Source organism: Vitis riparia, chromosome 11 (genome assembly GCF_004353265.1).
Source record: "Vitis riparia cultivar Riparia Gloire de Montpellier isolate 1030 chromosome 11, EGFV_Vit.rip_1.0, whole genome shotgun sequence".
In the NCBI taxonomy this organism is placed as follows: domain Eukaryota; kingdom Viridiplantae; phylum Streptophyta; class Magnoliopsida; order Vitales; family Vitaceae; genus Vitis; species Vitis riparia.
In genome coordinates, this window is record NC_048441.1 from 18,613,784 (window position 1) to 18,625,404 (window position 11,621).

The 11,621-nt window shown below is 35.9% G+C and overlaps 1 protein-coding gene and 1 long non-coding RNA gene across 3 annotated transcripts; both read left to right on the forward strand.

The window, feature by feature from the left end:
• The first annotated feature begins 1,593 nt into the window (after positions 1-1,593).
• On the forward strand, positions 1,594-6,654 carry LOC117924530 (protein Brevis radix-like 4). 2 transcript variants are annotated; one of them, XM_034843166.1, is made up of 7 exons: positions 1,594-1,649; positions 1,892-2,135; positions 2,228-2,360; positions 2,428-2,804; positions 4,227-4,362; positions 4,670-5,070; positions 6,112-6,654. In XM_034843166.1, exons 3-7 carry the CDS (start codon positions 2,238-2,240, stop codon positions 6,188-6,190), a joined length of 1,116 nt encoding a protein of 371 aa, XP_034699057.1. In that variant the 5' UTR covers positions 1,594-1,649; positions 1,892-2,135; positions 2,228-2,237; the 3' UTR covers positions 6,191-6,654. The 2 variants fall into 2 exon arrangements, with proteins under 2 accessions (XP_034699057.1, XP_034699058.1); XM_034843167.1 differs by lacking the exon at positions 1,594-1,649 and having other exon boundaries at positions 1,660-2,135.
• A 2,656-nt stretch (positions 6,655-9,310) lies between these two features.
• On the forward strand, positions 9,311-11,587 carry LOC117925708. The gene is made up of 3 exons (XR_004653016.1): positions 9,311-9,343; positions 11,059-11,418; positions 11,513-11,587. It is a non-coding gene; the product is annotated as an uncharacterized LOC117925708 (long non-coding RNA).
• The last annotated feature ends 34 nt before the right edge of the window (positions 11,588-11,621 follow it).

The following is an 11,621-nucleotide window of genomic DNA, read 5'->3' on the forward strand; positions in this document are numbered from 1 at the left end:
CGAAAGAGGGATGGTGTAGGACGTGGTAAAAGTGCTAGACCACATCATGAAGTGCTGGAATGTGTATCAACTAAATGCTGTAACGTATATCAGCTAAATGTACACTTATAAAAATGAATATTTTTATCGATGTATACGAAATTAGTGTCAAATATGATAAATCATATTATATACATATCAAATTATTTAATAAAATAACTTTAAAATATTTATTATACTTCTAATTATATTTTTAAGAAGTTTTTATTATATTTTTATAAATTTGGATCAATTTTATACAATTTTTTTTTCAAAATATTCATCAATATATCTTCCATATATATGATATATTCGTAAAATTAATTACTAATATTTTCATCATTACTTATATTACATCCATTTTGTCTTAACTTGATATTTATAAGAAAAATGTTTATTTACAAAAACTTACAAATCGGTTACGAGATGTTTTCATTAATGCAATCAAAGTGATTGAGTCACGGAACGGCTATACAAAATAATAAATTATATGCCCAGATTACTATTTTATAGGGCAATTAACAAATATCATAATAAATGAATTTAGTGTACTTTGAGAAAAGAAATTTTAACAAGTCATGTGTATACAGACGTGATGGAAGTAGCGCTATTATTAATAATAAATTTTCCTTTTAAGTGACCATTAATATCATAAAAAACTATAAAGATTATGAACTATAAATTGTATGTGGATATAAAATAAATAAATAAATGATCAAAAAAAAAAAAAAAACGGAAACAACACGCCTTGAACACCATGAACGTTTGACCAAACTTTAATATTTGTAATGTTGTTTTTTCTATCATTTTTTTTTGTTTTCCCTAATATTTTTATAAGTTTTTATCAATTTTCATTTCATTAATTTTTTTTTTGTGAAAATTTTTATCAATATTTTCATGATTTATTTCAATATACCCGTGAAATCTAATTATTGATATATTCATAAAAAAAAAATATTTTCATATATCGATATAAAACTTAGGAAGTGATAGGAAGTGAGTAGAGGCTAGAAATACTTGGAACAAAATTGTCAGACTTAAACAAATAGTTAGCAATGAGAAGTTTATTAAAATAAATAAACAAATAATCAACATTGAATTTTTGACAACTAAATTTTTATTATTTCATGTTACTTTACATACTCAATAATTTATTTAATATTTTAATAATAAAATTCCCAATTTATTTTTAAGTTGATAAGCATCCAAGCTAATGGATGTTTTTTAAGTTGATAAGAACCAATTTTGAAAAACAGGCAAACAAATTTTTTATTTATATTACAAAACTATTCTCAGCTCAGGTAACCAAACAGAGTATTCATAAAGGGCCTGACTCATCTTTGTTTTCCAGGATTTGGTGGAGATGGACTGAGGCCCATAACTTTAGGCATATAGCATGACTCCGTCCAGCAGCAGCCCATGCAAATTCACAAGGGCTCAGTGGGCCAGATGTCAGCCCAGTCGGCCCATTTTGGCGACATGAAAGCCCAATAACCCACACAGCCCTCGGGATGCAGCGGTGGCCGGTAGGATCAAAAGGGAGTCAGCCTCCTTTAAAAGCCACCACAGAACCGCCACAGACAAAAGGGCAGCAACACTCACTCGCAGTCGCCACTACCACCCGACGCCAGGTGGGTCTGAGGTGAAGGGAAAGGAAAAAGAAAAAAGAAAAAAAGGAAAAAGAAAAAAAGGGAAAAATAAAAGAGAAAGTCATTTATGGTGAATCCAAAAGGATGATAGGAGCCCAAATCCCAAATCTCCTCAGCTTTATATAATCACAATTTGCGAAATCACATTTCCATAATTTTCCTTTTTTGTCTCTGGAACTTTAATGTTGTTAATTTAATTTATTTATTTATTTTTTTTGTTACAGAGAATCTCTGATTGCGTAATTTATGGCATTAAAGTCCTGAGCACGAGCAATAGTGCCTCGTTATCTACGCTTCCAAACGGAAGCTACTCATCATCCAGCAACTTTCTTACTCTTGCTTTTCTTATTATTATTGTTATTTTTTAATTTTCATATTCCATGCTTCGAATTCTCGGTTGTTTCTGATTTTCCGGGCGTTTTTCCCTCCAACCAAACGCACCCCCAACTTATAATTCGGTTTTCGGAGGTTTGTTCTTATGTCTGAGGCTTTGGCATTCGGAATTTCGAAAGGCATTGCGTTGTTTTGGGTTTCTGGAAGTGATTTTGGTGTTTTTGCAGAGAAGTGAGAATGCTGACGTGCATAACTCGTTCGAAGCAACTCAGCGACGAGTCGTTGAAACAGACGGAGGAGGCAAACGCCTCGAACACGCCTGGGACCAAGCAGCAGTCGATCAAAGCTCTCACATGTCAGGTAATTTGGAGAGAATGTGTTGGTTAGAGTGTTTGTGGATTGAGGTTTGATCTTTGGGGATTTTCAGATCAAGGACATGGCGTTGAAAGCGACAGGAGCGTATCGGAACTGTAATCCGTGTTCCGCTTCAGTGCAGCATCAGAGCAGGAGTTACGCAGAGTCGGACTCGGCTTCGGCGTCGGAGAGGTTCAGATGGTCGTACCGTCGGACGGGGAGTTCGAGCTCGACGACGCCACGTTGGGGGAAGGAGATGGAGGCGAGACTGAAGGGGCTTTCGAGCGGCGAAGGCACGCCGGCATCGGCGAGTGGCCGGCGAGTCGAATCGGTCGTATTCGTTGAGGAGAATGAGCCGAAAGAGTGGGTGGCTCAGGTCGAGCCCGGCGTGCTCATCACCTTCGTCTCCCTTCCCCGTGGAGGGAACGATCTCAAGCGCATTCGGTTCAGGTACTTCTGTCCTCCGATTCCATTTCAACGGTCTTGATTGGTTTTGCAGTCTTTACCTGTTTCCGACGTATTTCCGTTAGCTTGTTCAAGGTTTTCAGCACCGTATAATTTTTAATCGGACGGTGGTTATGCTTCATAACTCAGTCCACTGTACCAGTATCCCTAGCAACAGAGAAATTGCTTAAGAATTGTTTGTTTGGTTGCATATTGTTTTAATGCATTATTCTCTTTCTTCTTTGTGGTCCTATTTTATACCAAGATATTCATTTTTACATTTCATAGAAATGCTAAATGACATCCTTAATTCTTTTTTCAAAAAAAAAAAAGAAAACCAGAAAATAGAAATCAACCCCACTTCAGAATTAATTAAAAAAAAAATGCTTTAGGACGTAATTTTTTCAAAGCAATGCCCAAACAATGCCTTAGAAACCTCTACCCATTTGAAATTCGACTGGCCCAAGCCAAAAGCCATCCAGAAAAAAGTCCAAAAGGGAACATCATTGCCACTTGTTAGTGGGGCTGTTTTGATTGTGTTGGAAGCCTTTTTTACCGAGACCATTGTCATGGAGTCATGGTGTCGGACAAGCCTCATTCCTTTCTTTTTCAGTTTCACGCCAAGTCTATGTGGTTTTGTCATCTTGTGTCAACTTTCTGGCATTTTGCTTGTGAAGAACTAGGGTGCACTGTGTTCACATCATAAACAACAAAATTTGAATCTTCCCTTCCCAACAAACAAGGGACAGGTCCATGAAACTTTCACTTTCTTGTTCTCCAAACAGAGAAACAAGATGCTATAGAAAGATAGAAAATTTGTAGCATTCACAATAACTTTGTGGATTGTGACCCCTAAAATCATTGAGTCAAAGTTATCCATATACTTTGACTGTGCAGTGTTGTAAAGAAAACTCCTAGCTTGTTTGACAGCTTGTGAAATCTTCATTTGCCCTAAATTAACATGAAAAAAAAGGTATCTGCCGATTTCTTGATTTAAAATAACAAAACAAAAGATTTGGACATTGAACTTTAAGAGATTTCCAGATCAGTTGAGGACTACCAACCACCCACCCACTAGAATTTGGCACAAATGGTAGAGGACCACCCCGTGAATAGTTGTACATTTGTCAATTAATTGTATGAATACTTGTCTCATATTGCTATGTTCAATCATTGTTTCTATTGAAGACTCTGCATAATTAAATACTAATGAGTTAAATATTTATTAAATAATATGTATCAGTGCTTTTATATATTTGAAAGTTTCGAGAAAGACCATACTTTATTTTATGTCAATTGACCGCATTAGCAATTTTAAAAATAAAGTTTGTAAGATGCCTTTGTTTAATGGCAAAGGTGCAATGTGCTCTAGTTCTCACTGCTCATACAAGTGAAGGGTTTTGATTGGTTGTTGTTTCCTTTGATTAGTCGAGAAATGTTCAACAAATGGCAAGCTCAAAGGTGGTGGGCAGAGAATTATGATAGGGTCATGGAACTCTACAATGTTCAAAGGTTTAACCGCCAAGCCTTCCCTCTTCCAACACCTCCAAGATCTGAAGATGAGGTAAGGTCCTACTCAAATTGTATACAAGAAATATGCTACTTGAAGTCACTAATGGCCTTACACCGTCCACATCACTTCTAACATATGGGCATCTGTATTTTTAGAAAGTATTAATTAGTTGATGACTAACAACTGTTTCCAATCCCGGCTAACAAAAATGGTAGAGCAACAAAAGCTTTTACCAAATCATCTCCGTGGCAGAGGGACAAGAGAGCTGTGTACTCAAATCAATGCCTATTGTGCATATTAAATTTTATTTTTGTTATTTTACCATATTAATAATATAATTTTCTCCTCCCTCTAACAGAGCTCAAAAATGGAATCAGCAGAAGACAGCCCTGTTACGCCTCCATTGACCAAAGAACGCCTGCCTCGTAACCTGTATCGTCCCTCAGGACTGGGAATGGGCTACTCATCCTCGGATTCACTTGACCATCACCCAATGCAACCGCGTCATTTCTATGACTCAGGTGGTCTCACTTCAACCCCAAAACTCTCCAGCATAAGTGGGGCAAAGACAGAAACATCATCCATGGATGCCTCTATAAGGACTAGTTCATCTAGGGAAGCTGATCGCTCTGGAGAACTATCTGTTAGCAATGCCAGCGACTTGGAGACTGAATGGGTTGAAGAGGATGAGCCAGGTGTTTACATTACCATCAGAGCGCTTCCAGGTGGTACACGGGAGCTTAGACGTGTCAGATTCAGGCAAGTGAACTTCTGTTGTAATTATAATAGCTTTAGAGTAGTCCCCTTAAGAGGCAAGCCTTGTGACAACTTTTTTAAGTTGCCACATAGCATGTGGAGAGTGAACTGAGGTGCACAGGCAGGCCAGACAAACACGTTTATTCTGGTTGTCCAACACAGCCATGAATTTAACTGCATTAGTGGTCGGCAAAACTTGCATCTCAGCTCACATTCTGAAGAGAAAAAAACATGTGGTTTAGATGGATTTGGCTACAAAGGACATTTTTGGATTTAGCTGCCACTATTTGACCAGAACTGGAATTAATTCATAGTCTTTTCTAATCTCTCCACTCCTCTGCCTTCCATAGGATGGCTAGTTTCAATTGTCCCAACTGTTCTTTTCGCTAGCTGAGATACATCAATTAATGGGTCCACATGATAAATTCGAGTCACTAAAACTCTTCTTATGGTTGGCGGTGGATTATGATGATAGCAATAGACTATACTCCTAATGCATTAAATTCCATGGCTCTATGGTGGAAGATCGAGTCGTAACTCACCAATAGAGACAGTTCAATCAATCGCCTACCTCGCAAATGGGTCATTGTCTAGCCCTGTTTAATAGCCATCTTCATTGATAGGCTGTGTTTAAAGTTCACCCAATAAACATGGGGTTTGTGGGCTTCAAACCATCTGATTTGGCTGGTGTGGCCCCTCAAGCCATCAATACCAATGGTCCCTGCCTCCCTGATATCAAGACACCATAATTGAGGTACCAACTTATGGTCATTAAAGACCCAAATTGTCAACCATCAAGAACACAATTATTATTGGTAAATTCTTTTCTTTTTATTTTTATTTTTTATGGCACTGGTATTACTGAAGTTGATTGTGCTGCTTTCTCTAATTCTTTCTTTAGGTGGATATAATTAGGTTGTTTTATCTTTACCTTTTGTGGAAATACAGCATATCTCAATTCCTGCCTTTTACCATTTCCAATAGGGAATTACATGGACTTTGAGCTGAACCCCCTGTTCTTGTTTTATATGCATTTTTGTGCAGCCGAGAACGGTTTGGAGAGATGCATGCTAGACTTTGGTGGGAGGAGAACCGGGCAAGAATACATGAACAGTACTTGTGAAGGAGCTAACCAGGGATCATCACAGGTACTGTTCCTTTTTTTGCTGATTGTGAAGATGGTGCCTTCGTCGAGTGTCTCGTATTTGTCCTACAGTCGAGGTCGAGGTCGAGGTCAAGCGTCCTCTATAGGTATCTGGCAAAATGCAGAAGCCAAGCAGCCACAGAGAGCCCATGCTAGCCCTCACATACTCATGGGGGCGAAGGTGCAGGGCTTCTTTGAGTGAGTTGCACTACTCTCTTCCAACATAGTGATTTTGCTTCAAAGCATCATCATCCTTGTGAGTTGTGAATCCTTTCTATTTCTTTTTTTAATAACTCAATTTTTTATTTTATGTATTGGTGGTTGAAAAGAGGATGAGTCTTTTGTATTTGGAGTCTAGTGGGTGTAGATGTTTGAATCTACAGGGTGAAATTCAAAAACACAGAAAGCTGGTAATGCCAACAAAAGGAGATATTATATAAATACATATATATATTCTCCCTTTTTTCCCTATATTTAGTTAATTTTCCCAAGTTCACAAAAATAAATATTGAGAACTAAAAAGGAATAATGTGTGTTATTTCGATTATTAGAGGATCATTAAGGCTCCTTTTGATGCAGATGTAACCTCCAATAAAACCTTGCATGAAAAAAAAAAATTAAAATTATGAAATGAAAATGCTTCTACTTAATATGTACAAATAATAAACAAATAAAAATTTTGAACCATCTTATAACTTATAAGTTCTTTTACAAAAGCATTACATCCTTAATCTTGTTTGGAGGGAACTTTAAGGCTTCAGATTTCTTATCCTTATAAGTTTCTTAACTCTAATTAGATTTTAGAGGTTTTAAAAAATTTGGTTTTGGAGGTGTCAACTATAAAATATTGTTTGGGATGGCGTTGACTTTTGTGATTTGTAGTGCAGTAAATCATTACTATTGACCTTTAAGTCTCAAATTTTAATTTTTATTAAAGATAAAAGGATGATTTTGAATGAAGTTGGAAAAAGTGGGGTTGATGGTTGAAAATTCAAACACTGCTTTTGAGGGTTTAAAGCCCAGCGCTGCTGCGAAGGTGGAAACCAAACGCATAGAGTGGTCGGGCCATGGGCCAAAATGTAAAGCACTGGATTGAGGGTGGGTTGGTTCACATCGCTATTGAGTTGGGCTTGGCCTTGTTCTACTTTGGGCATAACGTTGGGCTTAGAGATCATGGCCCAAACACTTTCTACTGTGGTTATAGTGAAATTGGGATCTACACCACTACTATAGGGGCTGTTTGTTTGGGCTTTTTTATTTTTTAATTATTTTTGCTGTTTTTAAAGATAATTCTTATTTTTAAATACAAAAGTCAAAAAGTTTATTTCTTAATTGAATCGTATTTATATTTCAGACAACTTTAGCCGCCCCGGACAAAAAATAAAACACAACCGAAATCACGGTAAAATAACTTTATTATATTAGAAAATAAATCATATTTGTCAACCGTCTTAGTCCAATCATATCATCATATAATATCGAGAAGTAACATAATCCCATTTGAAAAATAACTTACTCGGTTATTTCTCATCAATATAAAAATGGATAGAATTTGATTGCATAGCCCAAACATAAAAGTACCAAATTCCTTTAATATTATTTATGGGATTTGAAATGTATTTGATAGTGTTTTTTATTTAAAGTGTTTTTAGTGAAAGTGTCAATTCATAAAACATTATAAGTGATTTTTTAATATTATAAGTAATTTTTTAGATTTTTTAAAATTTAAAGTAACTTTTTTTTAAAAACCATTTTTTAGATTAAAAATATTTTTTATAATTATTGTTAGACGCTCTCTATATTCCATTTTGATAAGTACATGAAAATGATGACTTAAATCATTAATCTAGAATATATTATATCATATTTTCATCTAGCTTATAAAATGAATAATAAGAAAAATAAAAAATATATTGCAATCAATATTTAATATATTTTAACATAAAAAAAAAATGTATTACATTGCAATGTTTATGATTAAAAATAAATGAAAGAAATTATATGAAAATTATAAAATTTAGTGTATATATATATATATATATATATTATATATATATATATTCTTAGAAAACCACAAATTCAGTTTGGAGATTAACTGGACTTACAATGTCAGAGCACTCGATGAATTTTTCCTTGGAAAGTCGCTGCCAAGGGCCAACAGCTAACCTAAAAAGGCAGATTCGTGAAACTCAATTATCAATCTGATTATGACTCGGCCCATGTCCACCCGACCGAAACTGGACCTGGAGACCTTGGTCCTAAAAGAATGTGCCTAGGCCCTAATTACAGACTAGGCCCAATAATACATGACTGGGCCACTCCTAGGCCTGTCCACTGACTCACCGGTCACGTCCTCTTTAAGAACCTCCCTCTCTCTCTTTCGCGTTTGCTCTTCATCTATGTCCACCCAAAGCTCTACAGAGAAAGCAGAGAACAGTTGGAAGTGGAAATTTCTATGGGACAATTGTGTTTTGGGCCCAGCTGGGCCCAAAAATTAAGAGAAGGTCCATCTAACCGATTTAATTAAACTGAGAACCCACAGGAAGTGTCAAAATTAAAAAGAAGGATATGCACTTTTATTAATTCCAAAAATAACCTTTGCTGATTATGAAAAAAAAAAAATAATAAACAAAAAAATCCAGGTTGGAATTTTGCCCTAATTTCGGTGTCTCTTCAGATTTCAACCCTAGAAGCCGTTTTCTTCTCTTCATCCCGAGTTCCTCCATCGCTTGCATCTCAATCTCTGCGGCTCTTTGGAATTTTGGCCTAATTTTGCTCTCTTCAGCATTTCAAGCCTATAAGCCATTTTCTTATCCGCCTAGAAGTCGATTTCTTCTCTGCCTAGAAGCCGTTTTCTTCTAGAAGCCGTTTTATTCTCTGCCTAGAAGTCGTTTTCGGCTTCTCTTCTCTGCCTAGAAGCCGTTTTTTCTGTTCGTCCCGAGTGTCTCCATCGCTTGCATCTCAATCTCTACGGCTTTTTGGAATTTTGCCCTAATTTTGGTTTCTCTTCAGCATTTCAAGCCTAGAAGCCGCTTTCTTCTCTTCCTCCCGAGCACCTCCATCGCTTGCATCTCAATCTCTGCGGCTTTTTCATTTTTTCTCGCATTCGTCTCTCTCGAAAATTTGAATAAGGTATGGATTTCAGTTGGGTCTCTCTTGTTGCATATTTAAGGTTAGTAGATTGCTAAGCAAGGTTGCATTTAGTTGTTAGATCCTTCTCATCCTTTATTTTTTTGCTGTACTATAATATTTGTTTACATGGGTTTTTGCCCTTTTTCAGTTTGGTTGAATTGATTTCCTTGTCAGAAAACAACAAAACTGAAGGAATGGGAATCTTGTTCTATGACATAAAGTCATATTTTAGTCGGTTTGTGCTTTGTAAATATGTTTTTCCGGCCGCTTTCAAATTTTTCATTCTAAAGAAAGAGATTATGATGTGTCTTTGGCTTGTCACCAGCTTCTCAATTTTTAGGAAAGAATCGAATTTTTGAAGGCTTCATGGTAGCATAAGCTTGCCAATGCATTGATCATCCAGTTTTTAGTTCTCCATGCCCTTAATGTCATTAAGACCCAAGATAACTTTTAAAATTTCCTTTAGATTTGCTGGGTTGAACAAAGAACTTGCACACACGCAGAGCTCATGTGGAGCAACTTGTTAAAACTGGTTTTTTACTGAAGTGGCCATTTCATTTTCTTAGCTTTTGCTTGAATATTAAATTATATGGGGTAGGCATCTCCAAACTCATTTTTCGAAAACAAAGATAGGTTCTTGAATAAAGAACTTTGAAACAGTACACGCACATGTGGGACACGAAGTGGAGATTGAACTTCATTTTTTAACAAAATCTTCTATAGGCTGCACTTGTTTTTCTTCTTTTTTGGGTATTTATTCAAAATTTATATGGTTAGAGCACTTTACTTGTTTCTTTTCTAGAACATACAATTTAAAAATGTCTAATTAAAACATAGTTACTAAGCTACCAAAGATGAGTTTTCCAACTCTGTTTTGGTTCTCATTAGATATATAGTTTACATTTTTGGGTTGGCAATTATTATTCTGGAATTGTAAGGAACCAAAATTGCAGACTTCTACATCATTTGGATGTGTGTTGATAAAAGATTGCTATTGTTGTGGTGGGTTTGCTTTTACTCTCTTCCCCTTAAGTTATCTAGCTCATCTATCAATACATTGGTATTGCAAGGAACCTCCTCCACCTCTTCGTGCACTTGTTTGAGTTTTAATACATTTGTAATTTGATTGGCATAGAAGTCCTATTATTGCTGTTTTGCTTTGCAAAGAATAGTCTGTACGCATGTGTTCCATGGTGTACATGTTAAAGTTTATGGTCACTGACGTGAACCCTTGTACAGTTGTGCCATAAGAACATTCAACATTTAGTAATGATGGCTGGAGACAGAATAAAACATGCTAGCAGCTAGGTATCTCTTACTGGTGGCTCACTAGTTTTATTTCTCTGAAGCATCCTTGATCAGAAAGAACTCTAATTATGTTGTTGTATGGAAATATTTGGTGGTTTCTGTTCATAGAATTCCAATATTCCAGTTGATTCTGTTGCGTATGAGAAACCATTACCCATATCATATTTTGTTTATTAGTGCCTATCTTAAAATAATCTTACTGTTGACAATGGTTAGAATAATCAAAAGGAGCAACAAAAATTATTTTTTAAGACTTTAAAGTTACATTTTTTTGTATATACATTTTTTAAAATATAACTTTTTCGTATGAGAACATAGTATATTGTGAGATGAAAAAACTTTTAAGATCACATTGAATATGCATTATTGTTTGTTCAACAATATAAATTTGTGCTTTATTTCAATAGGTTGATGGATGCCACAAATAGAATATACTGTTATATTTTCGTGGGAGGCAAACTTGTCCAAAAAAATGATGGCCTTTGGGAATATGTTGGTGGAAGAAGCAAAGGTATTCACATTTATAAAGGAATGACATTTGAAGAATTCACTCACAAGGTGTTAGAAAAATTCGACATTTCCCTTCATGTGAGGAGGATGCACTACACCCTCAAGTTTAACCCTAGAGTCATCCAAGATTTAGAAGATGAGGATGACTTGGATAACGTGGTTTCCCACAGTGATGACTTTGCAAATGTGTACATAGTCGAGTCACCCGGTGTGGAAGCCATAGAGGCAAATATACCGAATACACAGTTGGCACTTGGGTAATGCGTTTTCACTTGGATGTCTATTTAAAATTTGATGAATATCAATTTTACGCATTATGTAGTCTAATTTTGGTTATGAACGTAAATGCAGAGGTCCACATCCTACGTTTCCTTCGTCTAATGCATCATGCGATGCAAGTCCTAATACTATGATGTTATCAAGAGGTTTTGCATCGCGTTGTGCAGATAGTGAGTACACC

What these genes read in the sequence shown, in the direction of transcription:
- LOC117924530 (XM_034843166.1), top strand. Translation starts at nt 2,238, where the DNA reads ATGCTGACGTGCATAACTCGTTCGAAGCAACTCAGCGACGAGTCGTTG. An exon ending in CTCCAAGATCTGAAGATGAG is followed by an intron (nt 4,363 to 4,669) that starts GTAAGGTCCTAC and finishes TCCCTCTAACAG; the next exon opens with AGCTCAAAAATGGAATCAGC. An exon ending in CTTAGACGTGTCAGATTCAG is followed by an intron (nt 5,071 to 6,111) that starts GCAAGTGAACTT and finishes ATTTTTGTGCAG; the next exon opens with CCGAGAACGGTTTGGAGAGA.